We start from the raw sequence: 27274 nt of genomic DNA on the forward strand, positions 1-27274 counted from the left end.
GTCGGAAAAATCACAATATCGATCCATCAAGTCTCAAAGGAAAACCGGGTACAATACACCCGCACGATGCATCAAAATTCGTGCCGCTGAGTAGGATATGCCTCGATGTTTACCATACCTTTAATTTTGCTGGGGGGATTCACGCGACAACACATCCCAAAAAAAATTTAGTAACAAATATAAAATATTTTTTAATACTTCAATAATTCTTTTTAAAAATCCATAAAATTTGCCAAAATATCAAAAAAAAAAATATGTTCATAAATAACCCCAAAAAACGTGTGCTTAAGATTTGTCGACAGGAAAAAAAGACAAACACGGGGAAAATACCTGAAAATTTGAAAAGAATGGAAATTTAAACCCGAAAAGAAAAATTTGGGGCACGAGCAACAAGCGAGAGTGGAAATCATTGTAATAACGAGCCCTTTTTTTAACCTTTTGAAAATTTTTCCCTTTTTATGGTTAAAAAATGACAAATAAAAAAACATTTTGGCCCAATACAAAAAAAGCGGAGACAATTTTGCGAGTGAAACCCCAAAACGCCAACGAGCTTTTTTCCTGAACTATTTCTATAACAAAAAAAGGAAAAAATTTGGGAAAAAGAAAAAAACATCAAAAATTTGGGGTCAGAAAAAAAAATACGCTGTAAAAAAGGTTTACAAAACAAAAAGGAGATTTTTTAAACTTTGGTAATTCAAAATTAAAATACCAATAAAATATCATTTTCCTGCAATCACACCACACACACACAACACCCCCCGCGTGGGGTTTCCCCTTCTTTTTTTGACAAACTTTCAACAATTTCGCTTTTAGAAAAATAAATTTTAGTTTGGGGGTTGTATCTGTGTGCGCCGTGCGCGCGGTATATATTACATGGGGGTTAGGGGGGCAGGGGAGGGGATCCCCAAGGGGCGGGGGGGGGGGGGGTTTGTCACCCCTTTTTGGGATGGTTCGCCTTTTTTGGGTCCCCACCCCCCGGCCCCCCACCCACCTAGGGGCCTAGAAGCTGCTAGCATGCGGCAGCCCCCCCCCCCCCGGGCAAGGGCTTTTGATGGGCTGGCAGACTGGGAGGGCACCCGACAGGTCTCAAACCGCGGTGATTTTGGGGCTGTCTCCCCAAGCTGTGAAGACTGGATCCGGGCGGACTCTGGGGAAGAAACCTTCTGGTTAAACAAGGGGAAGGGGTTCAGCAGACACTGTGGATGCGAGGGGGATAGGCACTAGGACCCCTGGCATCCACTGACCGTTTCCATCCCAGTCGCTTGACCTCGTCTTGCCACGGATAAGACGCTCGGACAAGAGAGTGGGTCGCGGTGCCAACTCCTCCCAAAAAAACAAAGCACGGCAAGTCATCAGTCACCTTCATCCCTACCATCATTTTCCCCCAACCCTGGGGCGACAGGCGGCGACGAGCGACAGGTGTGGGTACACTGGCAGCGTACCGCGGACCTCACGCAGGGGGCTCGGGCCCAGGGGTCTTTTTTCACCGACTAGACAGGGGTGGGATGGGCACCCCTGACACGAGCACCCTCTTCAGGACGCTTTCCCCTCACCCCAGGCATGAGGAAGGGGTGAAAAGGTCCCCTAAACTTGCCTCCCACACCACCCTAGTCAGCTACCGCGGCGAGGGGGGACCCAAACCAAGCGGGTCGACACAAAAGGAAGAAAAAAAAAAAAACAAGGACACCCCATTGACCATTGCCACATGGAACTGCCACTTCTGGACAGAGGCGACTCGAAAACCAAGAGACGCCCCACTATTTCAGTGAATAGCCGGGTAAAACATCGACTCGCTCTTAATGAGACCAATGGCAAAAAGGCGAATTTTATGAGCAGGCCATGCTAACCTTCTTTGGATGCGGGGCCCTAAGAGAGACGTAGGCGGAGTTGGCTTTCAGTGAAGACAACCTTGTTGGCAAGCTGGGCCCCCGAAAGGAGTAAACGACCCCCTGATACGATGAAACCCCTTTTTTATAAAATGGGAAAAAATTTACCCCATTGTCAGCGCCTACGCCCCCCCATGACCAACCCGGATGAATACGGCAATTTCTACGGGGGGCCTGAACGCTGCATCACCACGTTCCCAACCAGACAATTTTCATCACCTGGTGACTTTAAGCGAGATTTTGGCTGTGACGCACCCCTGGGAAGGGCGTGATTGGGAAGCATGGGGTGTAACTTAACAGAAATGGCAACTACTTTCCCCAGCCATGTGCCGAGCACACCTTTTCACAAACCCGTCTTCTAACTCCCCACCCCTAACAGGACTCAGGAGCATCCCCCTCTGGGCTTGGATCTCATCGACTTTGCACGTCAAGAAGGGGGCAGGCAGGACGACGAGTCACGAGGGATGGGCGGGCCGAGGCGGGCAGACCACCGCCTTTTCGTCTCCAAACTCAACCTCCCTAAACCCGCCAAAGGGCGGCCCAGGGGGTTTTAAAACACCCCAAAGTCTGAATGAAAAAAGCTGGAGCTAGGCATCATCAAGCAGGTTTGTGACACCCTGGAGGAACGCCTTTTAGTCCATCGTGCTGGACAACCGAATGTGGAAGGCAGCATGGGCGCACTGCATAACGGGTACAACACGCTAAGGGGTCCTGGCCTTCTGCCAGGAAGCACAAAACTGGTTTTTTGAAAACTGCATGAAACAAGCAGCTGCGGAAGACAAACGCCAGCCACAGAGCCCACTTGAAGATCCAAGTCACAGCAAGAAAGACATACTGCGGCAGATGCAGGAAACCTGGTTGAGAACAAAGCTGATGAGATCCAGGTTTGCAGACAGGACGCTGAAAACTTCATAACGGCCCGAAAAAAAATCTACGACCCACCACCCCCGAATTCTCCACTCCTCATGCGATGGTTTTAAACCCAATCACTGCAAGGACGGGGTCCTTTAGAGATGGGCTGGACACTTTTTAACTACTGAAACCCCCTTCCACCATCAATGATGAACCATCACCGACCCCCCAGGTGCCCGTCAGTGGTCGTTGATCCATTCCAACTTTGGAGGGGACCCCAAAAACATCCGTTGCTACCAAGGCCCAAGCCCCCCGGGTCAGACCCATTCCCGCTAGGTCTCAAAAAAGAGGGTATGGCACTGACTGGGAACTTCTCAGCTTTTTCCCGTCATCTGGCAGCATGAGGGAGTTTCCCCAGGACTTCAAAAACGCTTTTCCATCATAACCTTAAAGCGCAAAGGGAAAACGTCAGGCCTGTGACAAACCCTCGTGGAAATCCCCGCTGTCCGTCGCAGGGAAGGGTTTGGGCCCGAGTGCACTCAACCGTCCATGCGCACCTTGAGCAAGGTCTCCTACCAAGGCCCAAAGTGGGTTTGGAAAGAACGCGGGTATCGACAGGGGTTTTGCTGCCCGGCAGCCCCAGGGGAAAAAAGTCGGAACGGGAAAGCCGAACTTTTTTCCACCATGTCGACTGACCAAGGGGCCTTCGATATGTTTGCAAGTGGCCTTTTGGAGAAATCATGGGGAATACGGATGTCCCCAAAAATTCATCCCACATACGGCAACTACACGATGGGGTGCTGGCCCCATCCAAGACAACGGAGAACTTTAAAAACCATTCCCGTCCCAACGGAGTCAAGCAAGGGGGAGTTCTTTCCCCCACCCCCGTTATCTCATTTTTCCCATGCTGCAGTGCCCTTTAGGACCTGACGTAGGCATTTGGGATCAGGTACCGCACAGAGGCCACTCTTCAAACCCCAGGGGGCTTTTAACAAAAAACCACGGGAGACAGAAACCTCAACGACTTCCGTTTTCTGATGCGCGCCTCAATGCTGCCTCCGAAGCGACGCAAAACCCGCGTCGAAATTTTCTGCTGCCTGTGAAAATTTGGGCCCCAAACAGCACAAAAGAAACTGAGGTGATGCACCAGCCCCCCAAAAAGCCTTTGGAACCAAAAACCATCAAAGGGCAACGACTGAAGGGTGGACAAATTTTAAAACCTGGGCAGTACACCTCTCGACAGTTGTCACGCACGAGGTGAATGCCAGACCGCCAAAGCCAGCGCTTCCCTTTGGCAGACTCCTAAGAAGTCGGAACAGGGGAGGGATCACCCGGGGAAAAAGCTCAAAGTATACAGGCCATAGTTCCACCACATGCTCTAGGATGGAATCATGGAGGTTACAAACGCCACGCCAAAAAAATGAACCACTTCCACACCCCCGCCCAAAAACTTTTCGCAAAAGTGGCAAGAGAAATCCCTGACAAGAGGGTTTCACTCGGCAAACTTGCCCACTCTACACCTCTTGAGCAGGCCCCTGGCCGGGGAGGCCGTATTTTTGCATGCCAACCACCGGGTCCCCAAGAAACGCTGAGGGGGAACTCCAAAAATGGAAGCGCCCCAGGGGGCCAAAAAAACGCTTTAAAGAATCTGAAAGCTTCTCTAAGGCCTTCAACATCAGCCATGACACATGGGAAACGAAACAAAGGGCAGACCAAAGGGGCGTCCCCTTCCACAAAAAGGGGCCAAATCCCGTGAGGCCCAAAGAATCGCTGCAGCAGAGAAAGCAGACAGGTCCGGAAAAGCAGGCCAGCAGTCCCCGACAGCCGCCCCCACCCCCGTCCAACTGCGTCAGAACCCCCCCGGGCGCGGGTTTTGGGCCCGACCAGTCATTGGCCCCACAAGCCAACCAAAACCCCCCCCCAGGAGACTAAGGTCCCGTCGATCCCGACGGACGAACCACAACACACACCAAACACACACAACATAAAAAAAAATAATTTTAAAAAATATTGTGTGGTGTGTTGTTTTTGTTGTTCCGTATGGGTCGTGCTGTGCTTGACTACACAGTAGTGAAATTACAGATCTAAAAGTAACAGAGAAAACAAGCGATATTTCAAGCAATAGCACTGAAACTCCAAATACTAAGATATAAAAACCAGCTGAACCGAAGCAGGTATCACACAGAAACAATGCATTTCGTCCTGCAATACCCGCAAATTATGCAGAAATACTTTTCTGCGAAAATCTCTCATCATTCACAATAGCCATTCCGCTATTACTTCCGTCATTGGCAGTGACATCAGCCTTCCGATTGGGGGGTATAATTAGTTCATCTGGCAATGGTTGGTCACGTGTTTCCTCCAGCATAAGGGGAGCTAACGCTGTCAGTGCCATGGCAACACCGATGAAGACATAGATACGTACGGCTGGTTCTGAAAGATCGAATAATTAAAACAACAGTAATAAAAGTGAGTATAGAGTTTAGTGTGTCTTAACGTTTTCTATATTTTCATTTTCCAACAATGTGGTGTAGCAATTAAGGACAACTTTGCCACTGCCTCTCTATTCCTGTCTTATGTGTATATGTCTAACTTAAACTGTTCATAATTTGAGAGAAACAATACTTGTTTCAGTCAAAATAGGAACATAGTAAGCAACCATATTCAACTGCCTTTTTGTATGATATTTACAAAAAAAGTACAAATATGGGTGAAGAAAGGGGGGTGCGAATACATACCGATATGAGTGGCAAAAGATGATACAAATATTAGATAATCCGAGTGGAACTCTGTAATAAAATACAGACTGCAGATTTACAACACAGTGTTTCCAAAGGGACTTAATGTCAGGCTTCAAGGACATTTTGAAACATGGTAGTGATGGACACATTTCTTTTTCACACTTTTAGTGCATATATCTAGTATGTTCGGAGAGACAAAAAGCTTTGGTGCAACAATTATATATGTTCCAAACGGGAAGAAATCAATAAATCTAATAAAGGCTTATATGATGTCCATGTGTTCTGAAATTCAGAATATCTTGAGTTTATTCGTGCTATGTATTCTTTCATTTTGTACTTATGCTTAAGCCGACCGCGGAATACGCTTAAAAGAGATTTAATTTTGTTCATTTTACACTTGTACACATACTGTTTAGCTGGTAACAAGATAAAGTAAAACGTGGCATCGGGGTGTATGTTTCGATTATGTCCAAGAATACCAATACCTTTCGTCAACTGCACGTTGAAAAATATTTGTACACCTTTCATTCACCACGGCCTTAAGTCTCGCCAGAAAGTCTGAGTTACCAGACAAGACCAAAACATGATCAATGCTATCTTTGACAGCATGATAAAAAGTACACATGTTACTATCAAATTATCCCATTTCTTCCAAAATTAGGTTACATTTGTTTCAATACGCTTATGAATAATCCTCATTTGAAACTATTTCATTTTTGCATCACAAAGTTTATGTAAATATCGAAAGCTGTTCTTCCAGTCGTTTTCACCATCACATTTTTCGTCCCATTTTGCACAGCCTTTTGGTGCAATATCATTTATGATGAGGGAGTCATAATACAGTCTGATTCCTTTGATAACAGACATTAAAATTTTGATTTATGCATTTTTTATTATCAACTCTGATAGTCCGCAAGGCCGAGGGGGTTACCGTGCACCGCCCCTCTCGCGCCCCGGTCAATGAAATTAAGATAAGCTCAGCTTTAAACCATCATAAATCATATATATATATATATATATATATATATATATATATATATATATATAAACACCATATATCATTGTTTTATTTTTTCCACAGGATCGTTTCCATTCGAATATACATCTTCAATATTGAAATATTTTCATTCACTCTTTATTTATTTACTTCCAATACGGAAAGTTGATTTATTGGGAAAGCCACAAATGTCCCGCAGAATAGGTATACTGATCGGGAACACTGTCCCCTTGTCACATGTATTACGGTATATCGTTTATTCTATACCCCATGCACAATGATATATTCTGAAACAAAACTCGCCACTGTCACCTGCAGGATAAAATAAAAATGGATATATCGATTTACGTGTGTTCTAAATATCACTTCTGTTTGAAACAATCATGCAAGACTACTTTCTATAAGAAGCACGTCACATTAATAGTTTCACTTACCACAGATAAAATATAGGGTGCTAGAATTCCTCCCAGTCTGGCGGACATGTTGCAGTGCCCAGTACCGATATTCCTGCAAAAAATAAGTACTTTGTTTTTATTACTCAGACTAAATGAAAGAAAACACGGTTACTTTTGTGCAGACATGGACACACAATGTGTCCAAGAAATTCACCGTTGGCAGTTTGGGTGAGTTCTTATATTTAATTTTGTGTTTAAACATATAGTTAATAAAACACTGAATAAATATGTGATATCCTCTTGAAATACTGTCCAGTCAAGACTTCAGTAAAATAGAAAGCTCACTCCATACACGCACGAAGACTACATCCTTTATAAACTGTTCATTATTACCATCAAGTATTTGTGGAACCAGAGGCTAAGCATGACAATAAAGACTATTTATTGGAACTGTCGCCCTGAACTACGTCAAGCCGAACATTACCTATCATTTGGAACTTATCTAGAATGAAATCCACGTGCACTCTTTTCAACTGCACGAACGTCAAAAGAGTCGACTTTGAACACGTTTTTGGCCCGGAAGAATTCGAGACAGTTTTGTTTCTATATTTCGATGATGCTCAACGCTCATGAATACTGCTATGGGGGTCCATGTAGGTTTCGGTACGAAATAATGCTGTCTTCCTTTCCCATCACTCTGTGATGAGTCACTTGGGTGCCGCACTGCAGAACTGTTCAGCAGATTCCACCAAGTCTGTCGGCTGTGTGTCAAAGCTTGGGTCTCTGCAGAAGGTTTTCCGGATCATTCTGTAATGTTGTCAGTCCATCGTTTCACTGTCTTCTTCCCTAACATCAGTTCCTTGGAGGATTGTATTAACAAGGCGAATGGACCTTGTTATGTGGCCTTACCAAATGTATTACCCTCTTTTAAACTGAAGTCAGCAGAACTTCATATGGTCCAATGTGCTTCTTAATAATTTGGCGCCATTGTGTATATGATCAGTGTATCTCATGTTTAGTATTCTTGTGGCTTGGATTCTTACGATTAGAATAGTGCGGTGGCCGACGCCACGAAATCTATTTTTCTCGGGACTGTTCGGATAACTTTTTTCGTGGACTGTGGAATAGTTATATCTGCATCCACAAAGAATTTCGAATATTCATAAGCCGCATGTTTTTGCACTTATATGTTGGTGGGGTGGGGGGGGGGGGGGGGGCGATGTATTTTTCCCGCCTGAAATTTTATTTGTTTTCCTATCGAAGTGGATTTTTCTAAGGAATTTGCCAGGGACAACCCTTTTGTCGCCGTGGGTTCTTTTACGTGTGCTAAGTGCATGCTGCACAAGGGACCTCGGTTTATTGACTCATCCGAAGGACTAGCGTCCAGACCACCACTCAAGGTCTAGTGGAGGGGTGGACAATACTGGCGACTATGTGATTCGAACCAGTGCGCTCAGATTCTCTCGCTTCCTAAGCGGACGCGTTGCCTCTACTATTATCATTATTATTAGCAATGACGCCAAATCTTGAAAATAACCCCAGGCGTTTACAAATAGAACACATACGTAAATTTCAAAAAGGAAAAATTGAACACAAGATACCAAACATTAAAACTTATTTCCCCCCCCCCCCCCCCCCCCCCCCCCCCCCCCAACACACACACAATACACAGAAGCACACGCGCACGCACGCACACACAAGTCATTGCACACAATCATAGATAGTACATAATCAAAAATACAACCAATCAAAACTCACTCACTTATAGTCATTTTAGTTCATACTGGAAAGGGAATAGCTGTTGAGAATTATTCGGGAGGGGGAACGGTGGGTCTTCAGGCTGGAAATGTAGTTAAGATGAGTGACGGAGAGGCTGAGGAAGCTGATTCCAAAGAATGGGGGCTTGGTGTGAAAAGCTGCGTTGGCCATACGTTTTGGTTCGCGCATGGGGGATCCTGAACATGCGGGTGTCAGAACAAGAGCGGAGTTGGCGTGAGTGTATGTAAGAATGAATGAGATCATAAAATTACTGTAGACAAGAAGCCTCAATGGACTTGAAACAAAGAGAGACGCCTTTGTAAATAAGTATTTCTTGCACTGGAAGCCAGTGTAAAGCATGAAGGAGAAGAGAGACGTGATCAAATTCAGAGGAAGGAAAGATCAGACGAGCAGCATAGTTCTGGACTTTCTGAAGCCTGGCAATGAGGTAGCTGGGTGAACCGACAAGCAGGGAATTACAACAATCCATGCGGGACAGCACAAAGACACAGAGGAGATTTTTGGTTGCATCTTCAGTCAGAAGATGACGAATGGATGCAATTCTGCGAATTTCAAAGTAACACAGTTTGCATATATATTTGCTGCTGACAGGAAAGAGACTGGTCGAGTATGACACCAAGATTACGGACGGAAGAGGAAAGAGGAATGTCGGTGCCACTGAGGGAGAGAGGAAGGAAGAGGGACTGAGTGACAAAGTCTTGGTGGAGTGATGGATGATAATCATGATTTCGGTTTTATCCTCATTTAATTTCGTTTTCAGTCATCCATGTCTTCAGATCGGAGATGCAGGCCTGAGAGTCAATGAGAGAGGGAAGGAAAGACGGAGGTCCCGACAGATACAGCTGGTTGTCCTGGAGAACAAACCTCTAGGCCATCACTCCACATATAATATATATATATATATATGTGTGTGTGTGTGTGTGTGTGTGTGTGTGTGTGTACATATATATACCTTATGTGTGGTTCAAAAGCACATACGTTGTCACTTGGCGGGATCACACATGCGCATGCTCACACACATGCACACACACAAGCATATGCATATGCACACAGACACACTCACATGCACATACACAAACACATAATTTCGGTCTCACAAGTAGAACAATATGCATGCATTTGTGTGGTTACTTTTACACACAGATTCCAAAATTCATGCACTCACACAAGGATACAATTCACCACCGACTCATGCACACAGGGTTTGACATAATCTTTTATGAAAGCTGCAGAAGTATGACCTGATTGCAAACTAAGGTTAATCATCTTGAAAAGACTGTAACAGGCTGTCTATAAATTGAAGCTGGAATTTGGTTAGTACATGATAAGAATTTTCAGCAGTTGATTTTGCTTTTGAAATAAAAGTGGATGCTCTTTAGTGTTTTGTTGGAAATAAGAAGACAGGTTCAGCAAAGGAACATAGAACAATTGTTTGATCTCCTGGCTCTGGGGTATCAGTAAAAAGTACAATGAATAGTTGCCATCTTGTTCTGCAATAAAGTGGGAAAAGATTTAGCGTACTCCTGTGAACTACCTTCAGGGAGTTTTGCCTGCCAATCAAAGTTGAAAAGAGAGAGACCATTTTCTTTGGATAATATCATACTTCCGTAAGCTTTGTCTAGAAGTGTTTAGCTTTCCAATTTTAATGGCTTTTGTTACTTTGTTTCTGGCTTGTCTGTAAATTTGCTTACGGGAAATGATACTGGTTTTCCACCTATGTCTCCTATGCTGTCTTGCAATGAAGACATAATCATCTATCCCAGGGGAGTTTTTGTGATTGAGAACATGCTTTACCTTTTGTGGTGCATGTTTATCCACTAGAGGAAGAAGCGTGAATTGTACAAGTTTACGAGATTTACGCCATTGAGAGTGGTCTGCAAGGTCATCTCTGAATTGGGATAAAAAAAACACCTTTGATATTTCTCAATTTTGTGATGTTTTTTGTTGTAAAACTTGTTGATGACAAACTGTTGTCGAATTTTTCAAGTTGGTTATCATTATAGTCTGATATGTGGGCATATATTTGCACTACCGTAATCTGAGTGTTTCGCTCGTAAACGAAGGATCATGATGCGTTGCATCCCAGTACCGCGTTCCTTATGTTCTTGTTGACCAGCCAACCCCCACCCCCTCCATGTACACGTGTTCGTCAACTTCACCGCGGTACCAGACATGCCCCTATTCTGTCTGCACTCCATTTTTGTTTCATCTACATTCTCAGCATAAGTGCATCTGTTCTGTTCACCTTATGGGTTTGTTCCTTCATCCAGTCTGTTTTACCTATAAGATGGCGATTGTGATTATGCTCATTCCAATGTGATTTTACACCAGTTGCAAATTTTCGTGTCCGTCCTTGTGGAAGTCGACAGATGGCACGGTCATTGCTAACCTGGACACGATCAATCCGGTATAGTCTCTGTTACAGTTTCATGCGGCGTGTCTCGGGCAAGTCAAATCTAGCACAACCGATCACTCTCCAAATCGGTTTTTCTTCTTGGTCTACTCCCAGCATGGTTCGGAGATTTGAATAACACTCCCAAAGACTCAAGTCATTTGAGAACAAAGCACACTCAAATGTTAGTAGAAACCAGTCACAGGCCGAAAGAAACCCACCTCTGAAAACCCATCTCTGATGGGGCTCAAACTAGCGACTTCCCAGTCGTCAGTCCGCGAAGCTAACCACTTTGCCACGGAGGCTAGTTGGCATGGGGTACATCGCTGTCTTGTTCTCTTTGTAACCTTTTCCAAAACCAAAAGAACTATGGAAATGCTAGCAATATTTGACTGTAAAAGGTTGGCAATGGGTGAACAAACGAATGGATGAATGTAAACAGACAAGTCGAGTACCATACCTAACGACAGTTGGGTAGAGTTCAGCAGTGAAGAGGGACATCACATTCCATGCCAGAATCAGCGCTGCCCGGCACACAATGCACAGCGCGTTGACGTACTTTCCTGCCTCCTCCTCCGATACTGAAAATCAGGTTCCGGGTCATTATAAACAGAACAGTCCACGTCATTCCAGGGGGTGGCGGACTTAAGCGCAATGCCTAACAGGAATAAGTAGTGGTGTGTGTGTGTGTGTGTGTGTGTGTGTGTGTGTGTGTGTGTGTGCGCGCGCGCGCGCGCATGGGAATGGAATGCAATGAGGTAGAACGAACATTGTGACGCAGAGTGAGAAACAGGCCTAAGACACTTACATAGAAGTAGAAAAGGCACCACAGCCATCATTGACAGAGTGCAAACCATTAAACTGCAAAACAGTGCCCATCTCCTGCCAAACCTGCACACACACACACACACACACAAATACATACACATACAAAAAGAAACACACACACACACACACACACACACAAAGATTGTCATTTGCAGCCACATTAATAATGTTCTTGCCAGTGTATCCGGTGCAGTGATGTGAGTCGCTACTGTAATTGTCAATTTCGATTGCGTTGCAGATTATTGAAATTAAAGTTATTGAGGTGTGTGTGTGTGTGTGTGTGTGTGTGTGTGCGCGCGCGCATGTGCGTGTGTGTGTGTGGCTATGTCAATGTGTGTGCGAATACGTGCGTCTGTGTATGTGTGTGTGACTGTATTTGTGTATGAATATGTGTTTCTGCAGAAAAGAGCTTTAATTCATCCAAAACATAATCTGCATCTGCTGCAAGGGAAATAACCACTCCGAAACACAACAAAACGAACATATGAACAAAACAGGCCAGGCAGCTGATTTCGGAGGTTATTTCCCTCATACCATGGTGTGTGTGTGTGTGTGTGTGTGTGTGTGTGTGTGTGTGTGTGTGTTTCAGGGCAGTGGGTAGGTCCTTTGGACCTGTACAGGTAAACCCCCACGGGTCATTCAGTCAAGGGAAAATGATCCAACTGCCTTGTGGGTAGACCTGGCAAAGTCAAGGCTAAGGCTGTAGCCACCCCCCAAAAAGTCCGGTTGGCCCCAAAGGCAGAAAACCTACGGCTTCTGTTTACCCTATTCGCCCAGTGGCGACGGCGAATGGGCGTGAGATGACCCTGGGAACAGCTATTCACTGAAATGCGCAAGGTTCGTCAGCCACTCTGGCGACGGAACAGCCCCCTTCAGAGACAGCAATGCTCTCTCTCTGGGGGAAGAGCCCAGAAAAAAGGTGACTTGAAGAAAGTTTGCCTCATCACATCCGCTACATAGCGCAGCCGAATCGAATCTACAATAGTGGTCGAAACGCAAAAGAACCATCAACGAAGGAGACTCACCCCAAAAAGCGCACTTTGTGTTGCAGCCCAGAACATTGCAAAACTAAAGGACTGAAAGCATTGCAGCACACCAGAACGTTGAACATCACTTGTTCGTCGCGAACTCCATAGATACAACAACACTGCCACCTCAACAAAACACGCTTGGCAGACACTTGGGGGGGGGGGGGGGGGGGGGTGATCAGCCAGGCTGGAGCTGACTGCATTTTCACCAGGTTAGGTAGGACTCCGGATGAGCGCAGGGAAGCAGACGTTGGCTTAGCCGTCTGCACCACACGCGTCCAGAGAGATGACAAGCTGCTGCTACTTAGGGACGTCAATACTCCTGTGAGCAGAGCCTCAATCTTGGCCAGATGTTCACGGGCCTCATGGCAGGATTATTCAAACGGCCAGCGTTCATAGACTTCTAATCCAAATACCAAAAACGCCTTTGTTACCAACTTTGCGAATCATGTTGAGAATCTACCAGCAAGGGGCAACTAACAAAATTTTGGCCAGCTTCTGGGATGCAGGCTACAATTCTGTAAAGCTCACTCTTGGCTGTCCAGAGCGAAAATATGAGGGGTGCCTTGATATCAACGATGAAATCACTCGCCTACTCCAGAAGAATCAAGAAGCATTTACAAACTGGTCAATCGCAAGGAGTAACCAGGCAAATAAGACCACCTCAAGCACCCCAAGACTCAATTGAGACAAATGGAGAACAAGTATTTGGAAGCAAAGGCTGAAGAACTACGGCAGTTTGTAGACGAGCATAACCCCAAGAAGTTCTTTACTGGCATTTAGATGTGCATGGCCCCTCCTCAAACACCATGGCACCTGTACGCTCAGCTGACGACACTCTGCTCACCGGAAACGGCGACATCATACAGCATTAGAGCGCTCACTTCAGTCAGCTGCATAAAAACCTTCTTGGATTGACCAGCAGGCTCTCCAAAACATTCCACGGCACCCAGTCTTGGTTTCGTTCGATGACCCCGCGCCGACACTTGAGGAAACCCAGAAGGCCATCAAGCTGTTGCAGGTGCCAAAGGGCTAAATCTTAATGGAATATTCTTAGAGATCTTCAAAACTTGAGGAGAAGCCATTGCTATCAGATCTACCAAGTTATGCAGCAGTTCTGGGAGGAAGGACCAGTCAGTGTCACAGGACTTCAAAGGTCACATCATACACCTCTGCAAGAAGAAAGGGGTAAGAGTATCATGTGACAACCACAGAGGCATTTCACGATTGACCATCGCAGGAAAGATCAGTCCCGGGTCATCCTGAACCGTACACACACCATCCACTGGATGATGTGGTCTCCAAAAGACAGTGTGGTGTCAGGAGTAGGGGGAAATGATTGATATGATGCTTGCTGTTCAACAATACAAGAACAGTACCGTGCCGTGAGGAGAATCATAACCCTCATCTTCTTCACTGACTTGTAAAAGTATTTGACTCTGTCAACCAGGAGGATATATGGGACATCCTGTCGACGTTTGGCTGCCGACTGAAGTTAATCTGGGTCATCTGATCATTCCATGATGGTATGGTGGTTCGCAGAGTGGAAACAGTGTAAAGTCAGATCCATTACCAGTTACCTGGCATCAGACAGGGTTGTGGTTTGGCTCCCACTCTAACTTCAGGTTGCTCACCACCCTTTCCCAGACTGATGCTGGGTCACTGTCCGCTACATGTGTGCTAGCAAAAGCCCTGAAAGTTCGACTGTTTGCAAATGACCGTGCTCTTGCAGCTCTGAACAAACCAGACCTGCAAACTCTTGCCAACTGCCCATCAACGGCAGCAAATCCTTTTAGACTGAACATCAACCTGTAGAAAACAGAAGTAATGCTTAAACCTCCACCAGGCTTTGCCACTCCAGACACGACACACCACGAGGTGTGTGTGTGTGTGTGTGTGTGTATGCGTGCGTGTGTGCGTGCGTGCATGCGTATGTGTGTGTTGTGTGTGCATGCGTGCGTGCGTGCGTTTGTGTGTGTGTGTGTGCGCGCGCGCGCGCACGTATATATATATATATATATATATATATATGTGTGTGTGTGTGTGTGTGTGTGAGGGAGAGAGAAACAAACTGACCATCCTGACATGTGGTAGACAAACAGCGGTGTCGGAAGTTCCACCACCGTCATCAGAAAGAAATTGAGATTGAAGTCCCAGGATAGTTTGGTGATGCCGAACAGTATCCCGAAATAGGCGATCGAACAACAAAACCTAAGAGCACACAAGGGACACACACACATTACCGCTATTTCTAATGTTGAGTTGTTAGTAAAACTGCTGACACGAATGTACAGAGACACTACTAATATATTGTGTCATTTCTTTGTTGTTGCGTTAAAAAATCCATTTGTGCTGAAATCATATTCTTATGAAAGTGCCCAATATTTATTATTCAGGAAGACGTTTTGAGCAATTTTTTTTATTTCTAAGGATGATTTGTCAGATGCATGATGTGAAGTGTGTGCATCCCATACGTGGGACGCTAGGACGGAATGGCAGTAGAAAAAAAATAGTGTCACCTTTGTGAACGTGCATTAACTTTGTCAAATTACCACATGTTCAGACACTATAGTTGCCATATTGTTCTCATGACGGAAGACACTTCGCACGTGTCATCATCAGCTTCCACCTGCACGCCTTCTTTCACATTTGTTTGGTCCATTGCAACATGTCCCCTTGTTTTCATTTGACAGCAACTAATATAGGATGTCCCATACATGAAACGCATGTCTGTTATGGGATTATGCGCGTGAGTTTGTGTGTGTGTGTGTGTGTGTGAGAGAGAGAGAGAGAGAGAGTGTGTGTGTGTGTGTGTGTGTGTGTGCTATCAAATAAAATACAATAAAGACATGAAATCAGTTGTTGTTTTATTCTTTCTTCCCATATTTCTTTTTCTATGTGAGCCATGAATACTTCTCGAGTTATTTAGAGAACGTTTTTATTCTTTAGATTGAAATTGAAGGAAAAACCACATTTACTGTTTAAACGACCTCCTCACCACATAAAGCCCAGCAGACAGGAGATCTTCATCATTCTCCAGGTGGAGAAGATGTGGAAGTAGCTGAATTTCCTCTGAGTGTGGTCACTGTCCGAGCACAGAGCCTGTACTGAATTCAGGTTGGGAGGATTCCGTCCGTTCCACCGCGCTATCATGCACAGCACGCGCTGAGCTTTCGTCACGTGACCCTTCAAGGTTAACCAACGTACGCTTTCTGGAAGAAATCTAGTCAGAGAGAGAGATATATACGGATACGGATGGTTTATTCAATAATAAGGCCATGGCCCCTCATGAAGGGGGTACAGTGAACAGTAATTCACAACAATAAAGGCATACACGTCAGTAAATGTTCAACGACAAGCTGAGAATACACAACAAATAATTAACTACATAATGTATTGCGTTTTTTAAACGCTTTGTGCAAGTAAACAGCAAACTGTTTTGTAATGGTTTCGTTTGTCGATGACATCAGCAAAACAAGTCCAAATGAAGTTGGGCGTGTGTAATATTTTTGTGGAATTAACTGGGATCTAAGGTCTTCCAAAGCAGGGTAGCATAACACAAAGTGAAGTGAAGTTTCTTCAGCACATCTACATAATGGGCAAATAAGATCACAAACACTGAACTTACGATAACGAAGACAATGCAGTAAGATGTCGGAAACCCCTAATCTGAACCTTGTCGTGATATATTTTAAATGCCTATCCATTTTCATTGATAAATAAGCTGGAATAGAATGCATATAATTGAACTGCTTATAAAACATGAAACGATCGCTTTCTTGAACATGATCTGACCATTCTTGCCATCTACAATCAATTAATCTTGTACGAAGCACGCGAATAAATCCATTTATGTCGCCTACCCCCTGCTGTAACCAAGCCCCAGTTTATTTAATCTAACCCTAACCTTTGACACCCAGTTTACCTTACCTCTAGAGTCTAGATCATATAACATGTTATAAGCTTTTTTCGGTAGCCTTGAATTTTCCATTTGTGTTGTCTTTAACCAATAACTAATACATCTTACTGCGGAATTAAGTTTGATTGGATACCTATTCGTCTCACCATAGATTAAATAATTTGGTGTTCTCATGGTGACTCCAAGAAACTTTTTTAGTGCAAATAGATGGACATTCTCACAGCATGCAGCAGCATTAGAAAGACCCCAAATCTCCGCTCCATACTGAAAAATGGGCTGTACTTGGGAGTCAAACAGTTTCATAAATAGGTCTAAAGACTTATTTTCTACACTTGACAATTTTTGCATAATACAGAGTAATGCGTGCTTGGCTCTACTTGCAAGATCTTTACATGCAACCGTGAAAGTCAATTTAGCTGAAAAATATATACCTAGGTATTTATAAGCATTCACTACAGGCATCACTGTCCCATTATAAGCCCATCTTTCCCTCATTCCTAAATATCCACCTTTTCTAAAAACAATTATATTACTTTTTGACATGTTTACTTTCAACTGAAGTGATTGTGCAGCTCTAGATAGACTATTTAATTGAATATGCAGACCCACAACAGTTTCAGACATTAACACATCATCAGCTAAAAGAAGGATAAACAACTCTAGAATATCACCAATAAATTGTGCACTGTGCTTCCCATTTCTGAAGTTAGTTCATTGATAAAAAGAGAGGAAAGAACAAGACTGCAGACATCACCTTGTTTCACACCAGAAGTGCATTGAATATAATCTGTCATCTTATCTCCACATCTAACCCTAGCTTTCACACATGCATACATGCTCATTATGCATTTCAACAACTTGCCGCGAACACCTGCTTTTAAAAGAATAGGCCATAGAATTACTCTGTTTATAGTGTCAAAGGCTTTCTCAAAATCTATAAAAGCAACATATAATTTTCGATTTAAAGAGAACTGTTTCTGAACAAAGGCCATCAAAGTAAACATGTGATCAACAGTTGAGTAGTTGCGTTTAAACCCTGCCTGGTATTCACCTGCGATATTATTATCTTCTACCTACTGTTGCAGCCTCTGATTAATAACTGTACTGTACAACTTACTACTTATATCACAAATAGAAATTCCTCTATAGTTATTCGGATTATTCACATCGCCTTTTTTATACAGTGGTAAAACAATAGATTCAGTCCAGTTTTCAGGATACATTCCTCTGTCAAACAGCGAACTGAAAAAAGTTACAAAGAAATTCACAATCAAGTCAGATTTACTGGCATATTTCAGCAATTCACCAATTATACAATCTGGTCCTGTAGCGTTACGATTTTTTTTTTCTTATAGCAAACATCACTTCTTCTATTGAAATTGGTCAATTCAAATAATCTTCACCCTCTACATCTTGCTCCCATTGCAGTACATTGTCAGAAATAACATCTTTTGTCAGTAGAGTTTTAAAGTGTTCAAAACAAACATCGTTAGTAATGATATTAACTGGCTGTTTTCTTTTAAACGACATTTTACGTATATTGTTCCAAAATTCTTTCTGGTTCTTAATAGAAGCAATTAGTTCTGTTAGCAGTGTGTCGTTAAACTGTTTTCTCTTTCTTTTTAGTAAATGTTTGTATTCCCTTCTGGCTTTGCAAAAACAATGACGATCATTAACATCTAAAGTATGTCTATATTTGTTAAGTAACCTGCGAACATTTTTTTCCAGTGCTGCGACATTCTGCATCTAACCAATCTCTTGGTTTTATCGCATTTCTAATATTTACTTGGTTGTTTTCATATGTTGAGCAGCATCTTTAATACATACATTAAAAACGTTCAATGCCTGATTTATATCAACACTAATTAGGCTAATTGCAAAGTTTATTTTTTCTTGAAATTCGTCAGAGTTTACATTACGAATGTATGTATCAGCCAGGTCGTCATTCCACACATATTTTTCTAATACAAAATGATATTCAAACTGTGATTTTTTCAGTTCAACAACACTGTCTGCAAAACGGAGTTCCACAGGCATATGATCAGACTCAATTCTGTCAGACACACGAAACACACATGAATCACATAATAATGCATACATTTCACAAGACATAATAACATAATCATTCACACTGCATCTACTGTCCAATATATACGTGTAGCAACCTTTCTGGTCGCCGTGACACATTCCATTAAGTATGCACAAATCAATTGCAGTACACATATTCAACAGTTTTCCGTAACTGTTAAGAACCGAGTCTTCAGAACATCTACCAATACTAACTGGGTGACTTTTTCGCTGAGACTCGAATTCTGCTGAAGCACCCTGACAGTGGTGGGAAAAATCACTTGTCCTGCCATTCAAATCCCCACACAACAATATATAAATATATATATATAAACATCCTTGTAAAGTAATGAACAATCAATCAAAAAAGCTTCCAGTAATGCAATACCATTTTCGCAGTAAAAATAAGCATACTATGGGGACCCTTCGGGTGGTACGTATGCGTATACAAACAACATATCTTTGTCAATACCAAATAATGTTTTATCAATGACAAGTGCACCAAAACTGTTGGATTTCACACCAACTTGCTTTACACATGACACATAATCATCTTTAACAAGACATACAATTCCTCCCGATCGCCTCCCCTTTTCAGTGAATTTTATTGCAGGTACACAAAAACATTTATACCCAGGAAACAAAGGTTTGAAACCATCAATGAATGTTTCAACTAAACAAATAAAGTCAAATGATTTAAGGAATGAAATAAAGTCATTATCATGTAATTTTGAGAGCAACCCATTAATATTCCAGTGAATAAAAGACAATGGTTTAATTTTACTGCTTTCATTACTGACAAAAGTTTTATTCCGATTTAATATACCATCATTTTCCTCGTGCCTGTGCTGACAGACCACGCTCTCACACACTGACACACACTGCGAACATTCGTCAGCACACTCTGCACATACACAGTTTCCAGCATCAAATTCACGCGCTGGCTCAGTGTCACACTGGCCAACACTGGATGGCAACAGCGATGTCTCTGGGTTTTCTTCTCCCTCTGAAAAATACCTCACTTGTAACAAAAATGGGCTGGCCACTTCCCTATCTAAAATCAACAAGTTTGTCATTGGCATCGACAGAGAATTTCTTGCCATCAATTAATAAGTAGTTAAATACCATCGTGGCTCTTTTCCCGTCCTGCCTGGCTTTTTTCAGGTGGGGAGTTAGTCTGCGCCTGATATCCCTTACCCCCTTAGAGAAGCCCTCACCAATAAATACATTGGATCCTTTCAATTTCCCTTTAGCCTTCAAAATATTTACCTTCTGTTTATAAAAGGTACAGCAGGCAATCACTGGGGAGTCGGGCCTGGAACTCAGCCGGTGCACCCTGTCAAACTCCACCACATCAGTCATGTCCATTTTGTCCGTTAGAAGGTCCTGCACCAAGCCCTCGCAGTCTGCACTGGTCTTGTTGTCTTTCCTGGGAAGGCCGTAGAAGAGGAGGTTGTTGCGCTAGGAGCGGCCCTCCAGGTCATCGATCCTTGCGTCGCAGTCGGTCAGCTTCTGGCAGAGGTCCTTGTTGGTCTTCTTCAGCTCATCGTTCTCCTCACGCAGCTTCATCATTTCCTCCCTCATTCCCCTCAGGTCACTTCGCAGAGCTGCATAGTCGTCTTTAAGGTCACGCACTTCCTGTTTCAACTCCTGTTTCAATTCCTCCACCTTCGTCTCCATCCGTGACCCCATCTGGTCACTCATGGCTTTCAAAGTAGCTATGACATCATTAAGGGTGGGCTCTGTGTCAGAAGGGAAAGACATCGTAGAACCAGCGCCACTTGCTCTATCCAGACTGGCCCTCTGGGAGGATCCTGCACTGGCAAGTCTGGTCTGCCTCATACTGTCCTTGCTGAGAGGAGGGTTGGGTCCTGGGTTACTTTCAATGTCGCCACATTGAAGCAAAAATCCGCCCCAGAACAAATAGCAAAGGAGGAGACCAAAAGTGACACCGTCCATTCGTCGGCGAAGCGTGACAATGGCGATTTTTGAAGCTGCCACATACAGCTTGAATGTCGGCAGCACAAGATGGCATGGCTATCCACGATCTGCTCTGCCAAAACTGGGAAAATAATTCTGTCTCTGTCCGTCACAAATAATGATGTTTACCAGTGCAAACGAAAAGCGTGTGAACACAACAGCCGCTCACATTCCCCACGGGAGAGAGAGAGAGAGAGAGAGAGAGAGAGAGAGAGAGAGATGGTTATTGCTGCTGTTGCTTCTTTTGCTGAAGTCACTAACTGTAATGTATTCCGTATTTCCTCATGGGCACGTTTGTCAGTAAATCAAGACGTAAGTGTCGTTACAACGACCGCTACTCATGAAAGAAATTACGAGTGTTCCTTTTTTCATTTTTCTTTGTTGTCTTTTCTTTTATAAAGTTTTTAGAGTTTTAAATAATTATTCATTTCAAATATAAACAGAATCACAAAGTAAAAAAAAAAGGCTCACAACAACCCCACACACAAAAAAAGGAAGATAACTAACTGACTAACTAACTACAACAACAGCAACAAAACATCAAGAATAGAAAAATGGTTATCAAAATGATGGTATTGTACAAAAAGTGAATTTGATAACAATAGAAAGAGAATCACATTTACCTGTAGATATACATTTTGGCTTAATCATTATAAAATCAAATATATTTTCAGTTTTATAAGTTCATCAGTTAATAAAATCACAATATTACGTGAGATGTGGACATGATATACATCTTTTGCATATTTCTTTCAACCAATTTTATAGGTTAAACCAAAAACTTCGTCCCCAAAAAATACAATACCATAAAATGCTCAATGGAATCTCTGGCATCATTATACCATACACATTTGTATCAGTTATACCCATTGCATTCAAAACAACATTAGTAGCAATTATTCTGCGTATTATTCTTACTTGCAACCATTTCAGCCTATCTCTCATACTGTTTTCTTTTGTTTTACCGTCTATATCAATGGGGGTTTTTCTTCATTTGGAGCAACACTTTGGTCTGGAGTTGTCTGGTATATATGTTTTCGAACACTTGTGTGCACTAGTGATCCTTAATGCACTGGGCATATCCTAACTGCATACTATACTATCAGCTAAATTCATACCACTATTGTTGACAAAATGTCGTAGTGCAGCTAACCAGCCACTGAACGTAACGAAGATCACACGGCAATCAAAAGTTGGCGATAAACTCGTCATAAGTAGAAGAAAATATTCCATTCCTTTTCAGAAAAAGAGTGTGATAGAATGTATTCGCTTGCGTACAAATGTGTGTGTGTGTGTGTGTGTGTGTTTCATTATCTCGTTGACGATTTTTTATCTTTTCAATACAGAATACAATACAGAAAGCAATTCGCTTAAGCTTTTGAGTATAATGCAAGCAGAGAATGATCTGAAAGAATTGAACACATGGCTCCAAAGAGTATTTTCCTATGTCTGGTATGTTTAGTCCACATTGTTTAGTTGTTTTCATAGAAGCCTGTCTATCTATTCCATCCTGTTGTCCACTCTCCACAAATTCAAAGCATATCTTTGTATGAAGTGGTCTGTAGGGCAGGTAGTAAGATCCAAAGATGTATGAGTTTTAAGTGATTTTATAACAAATATTCAACCCGTTTTGTCATTTGTTCACCAACGCGGATGTAACTTCAGTAACCAGCTTCAATGTATTATGCCCGGAATGGGCATTCTTAGGTAAACAGCCACCGATTCTTCATCATGGCATCTGGAAACACCTGGAAAATTAAACTGCCGTAGAAATTAATGGTTTGAAAGAGGCGAACTATTCCCAACACAAAAAGCGATAATTGTATGCTTACCAAAGGAGATAAACCAGTATGATGCCAGTTTCTTTACTAAATGAGGTGTACAAAACTGGTTCATCGTGCATTGCTGATCATATAAAGTTTTTACTCCCCAACGCAAATCGTGAAGAAGAAACCACTTTTTAACGGATATACAGGTAATGAAATCTGATAAAAGAATGATATACTATGTAAACCATAATAATCTCCCGGCTTTACTCCCCTGCATTAATTTTTAAAAAGCTTTTGACTCTGTACACTTGTGTTTGTGTTAAAAGACAGAGTCAGACATAGCGAGAAACAGACAGAGAGACAGAGGCAGACAAAGAGAGAGGGCGAGAGAGAAACAGACAGACAGATGCAGACAAAGAGAGAGAGTGAGAGAGAAACAGACAGAGAGACAGAGGCAGACAAAGAGAGAGGGTGAGAGAGAAACAGAGATAGAGGCAGACAAAGAGAGAGGGTGAGAGAGAAACAGACAGACAGAGGCAGACAAAGAGAGAGGGTGAGAGAGAAACAGACAGACAGACAGAGGCAGACAAAGAGAGAGGGTGAGAGAGAAACAGACAGACAGACAGAGGCAGACAAAGAGAGAGGGTGAGAGAGAAACAGACAGAGAGACAGAGGCAGACAAAGAGAGAGGGTGAGAGAGAAACAGACAGAGAGACAGAGGCAGACAAAGAGAGAGGGTGAGAGAGAAACAGACAGACAGAGGCAGACAAAGAGAGAGGGTGAGAGAGAAACAGACAGAGAGACAGAGGCAGACAAAGAGAGAGGGTGAGAAAGATGCAGTCAGGACGACTCACAACCAGCCAGGCAGGCAGGCGGCCGAGCAGACAGCTGTAATCAGGTGCACGTGACTCCAGTGGGGAACTGCCCACACCAGTAAACTCAGTGTCGTTGCGCCCAAGCCCCAAAAGGGGATAGAGCTGATCAAGGCACGTTTGGCCTTCCCAATGAATTCCATTGGATATGAAGAGGCAACCACTAAAACGGCTCCATTCGTTACGCCAATCAGTGTTCTGGAAAAGAGATATTCTTATGCACGAACTATTTTGAATTATAGTTTATGCACTTTAAAGCCACTCTTGAGGATGATAATTTGAGACTAAGTTCTAGTACATGTTGACCACTTTGCATTTGAATTAGTATACATTAATTAGCATGATTATTTGCAAAAATAGAAAACAAACGATACCTAAAATCATTGTTAAAAACAAACAAGAACAAAGCAAAAAGCTATCGTAAAGAAAGGTGGAAAGATTTCCTTTCCCTTTTCTTTTCTTTGCTTGTTTCACTGCAGTTACTAACAGACTGGTAAACACTAAATCCAACCAATTGATAGTTGATAACATCAACGAAAATAACATGATGGTACTTCTGAGAATGTTCCTATCATAATGGAAGGTTGCTTGAATGAATTCCCATTGTTCACATTTGTTTTAGAACAACTGACACTGAACTGCTGGTCTAATTGCTTTTGAAACCATCTAAGGCCACTTGACTACACATTAACGTAAAAGGCTGGTAGTGTTTGCAAAACTGAACCAGCTCTACTCATTATGCTGAACACTTTCATTTTTATCCTTCAACGCTGATTAAAAGGGCAAAATGTTCCAAGTATCCTGGACAGTGATGAACAATAATGGAAGAATAAACTGGCCAGCCTGCATGAAGGCACACACCCAAAAGAGCTCTTTCAAACCATAATCATGAACTGTGAATAGGTTCTTTATATGTGAACTTGTGGTTTTTGAACGAAGGTAAAAGGGTAGACAAATTGAATAGTAATTGTGAATAAGGAATACCATATATACCGTCTTTAAACCAAAACTGAATTAACGTTCAGGCAGCTAATTGGGGAACAACCGATTTTTTTCAGATCCACAGCCTCAGCAAAAGTATCAGTGGCTCAAGGAGGCGTCACTGCGTTCGGACAAATATATATATACTACACCACATCTGATAAGCAGATGCCTGACTAGCAGCGTAACCCGACGCGCTTAGTCAGGCCTTGAGAGAGATAAGAAAAAAAAAAGATTAAAACAAAAACGAATAAATAAACACGGATAAATAGATAAAAATAAATAAAAAGACAATAATGATAAAAAATAAACAAATAAGCAAATAAATGTAAAACATACAGAACCCCCCCCCCCTCCCTCACACACACACACACATGCATAACAGATATGCAACAAACATGCGGTTTCACAGATATGAAAGCACAAACAAAAGTGCACAGGCCCAAATACACAAATGTACACGAGCCCCCCCCCCCACACACACACATCTCCCAAATTCCCCTGCACCCCCCACACCCTCGCTTCCCCACACACGCATACCTAGTCTGTTTGTCACAGCTTTCAAGCACACAACATACATACACATGTATATGCACACCCGCACGTTCCAATATTCCGTTGCTCCCACAATACAGACGTGCATACACACACACCTCATCCTCAACACACACACACACACACACACACACACGCACGCACGCACGCACGCACACACACACACACACACACACAAATCGTAGCACCCACGACACACAATCCCTACACCCTCATCCACACCGACACCCACAAGCAAATACACATGTATGTGCTCACACGCGTACAAATCTCTCCTGACACGTGTACAATTACACACTCGCGCGCGCGCGCACACACACACACACACACACAGAGGCTGCCACTGATTGGCAGCAAGAGGGGTGGGAAAAGATCTCTGGCGTGTTGCTCAGTCTATTGTATTTGAAAAAGCCCACAGAGACTCTGTTCCGTTTTGAAGAAATTTGCACAATGTTGGTTTGGAACTGATGCCAATATTTGTTTGATTTGCAAAGCATCGTGCTCTACCTTTCATGTTAGACTTACGGCCGCTCCCACTCTACCTTTTTGACTCACTTGTGTAAACAAAGTGAGTCTATGTTTTAACCTGGTGTTCGGTTGTCTGTGTCTGTGTGTGTGTGTGTGTGTGTGTGTGTGTGTGTCCGTGGTAAACTTTAACATTGACATTTTCTCTGCAAATACTTTAGGCATAAAAATAGGAAAAATTCAGTTCTTTCCAGTCATCTTGTTTAAAACAATATTGCACCTCTGGGATGGGCACACACACACACACACAAAAAGAAAAAAAAAAAGAAGCCTAATTATATGCAAACTGCATTTACTCTTATATTTATATTTTTGGTATTCTCTAAACTTGGCACTTTGATCTGATATTCTGATCCAACAACAAGAGCAGTCATTATTATCATTTTTTTGTTCAAACGGGAACTTCTTTTGCTAAGCATGGAAGTTTTATCTATTTTGCAAACGTTGTTGGTGCAGATAGTAAAAAAGGGAAATTACTCTGTAATTAATGCTAGGGGACTTAATTTGCTTTAAACTGATCTTTCTCATCTTAAACATTACATTTTGAAATTATACTAAATACATAAAAAGCTTGGATTTTTTTTAAAAGTGTATCACAAGCGAGTCTTGAAGGCCTTGCCTCTCTTGTTTTCTTTGAGGCGATCGATGGTGTGACGGACTTGTACCTGTTCTTTTTGGTATTCTTTGACTTTTCTGAGGATCTCCGATTTTCCTAAATGTAAGCCGCTCGATGTTGTTGGATTACCAGAGAGTGTCAGCTCGCCCATTTCCCTTAACACCTGCATGTCCCGGGCAGTATGACCATGTACGTTTTTTAATCTGAAAGTTGCGCATTGCCTCATGCCACTCTGGGCTTCCCATTCTACTTTCAATTTTTTGTATGAGGTTCACTGAGTCTGTTAGAATCATGGCATGTTGGTTTCCATGCATATGAATAGATGATAGCCACTGGACAGCATGTGTCACAGCTTCAACTTCCATCGTTAGGCTGGAGGGTGTGACTTAGTAGGTAGCATTCTCTTCCCTAATTGTTTTTCCATTTTGTTTCGCAGTGAATCCCCAACCGGATTGGTCTTTGGTGACTGAGCCACTGTGTATATGATGATGTCCTCTTCGTTCCTGATTTCCATTTCTTCTATGAGTAGCTTCAATTCTGCATCAGTTTTGCCCTGTAGCCATTCCCGACAATGTCTTCCTAGAGTGGGTAAAATGGCTGTGTTGAATAGATGATTGAGGTTTTCGGGATTTTCCTCCCATTCTTTTGTTTCTTAGTTTCAGCGAAATAAACCGTTCATGAACCTGAAGTACAGCTTAGTCCGGAAGACTGATAACCTTCAGCTCATCTCTGTCGACGCCTTGTGTTTTATACTTGGAGATTTTTATCATTGTGGCTCACGCAAAACCCTTCTTTTTTTTCGACAATATGTTACATGCCGCACCCAACTGGACAAGACGATTGACTCATGGCGACATTCTCCATGCATATACATCTGTGCCCCTGGCACCAGTTGGTACATCCGATCATGATTTTGTCCATCTAATTCCATCCTATAGTATCTAAGATAAAGACAGAGCCGATTGTACGGAAGAATGTGATAGTATGGACGCCTGAGAGTGTGAATGAACTGAGATGATGTTTTGATTGTACTGCCTGGAGTGTGCTGACTGACCCATGTGATAATGTGCATGAAACAGCCGATGTTGTGAC

The 27274-nt window shown here is 42.9% G+C and overlaps 1 protein-coding gene across 1 annotated transcript; it reads right to left on the reverse strand.

Annotated features, from left to right (window-relative positions):
* Positions 1-10972: 10972 nt before the first annotated feature.
* On the reverse strand, positions 10973-20252 carry LOC143287146 (solute carrier family 22 member 7-like). The gene is made up of 6 exons (XM_076595090.1): positions 20154-20252; positions 15897-16084; positions 14975-15109; positions 13843-13910; positions 11503-11623; positions 10973-11039 (listed from the first exon to the last, which is right to left on the reverse strand). Exons 1-6 carry the CDS (start codon positions 20250-20252, stop codon positions 10973-10975), a joined length of 678 nt encoding a protein of 225 aa, XP_076451205.1.
* Between the last annotated feature and the right edge of the window lie 7022 nt (positions 20253-27274).

This window comes from Babylonia areolata, chromosome 11, assembly GCF_041734735.1.
Source record: "Babylonia areolata isolate BAREFJ2019XMU chromosome 11, ASM4173473v1, whole genome shotgun sequence".
Taxonomy (NCBI): Eukaryota; Metazoa; Mollusca; class Gastropoda; order Neogastropoda; family Buccinidae; genus Babylonia; species Babylonia areolata.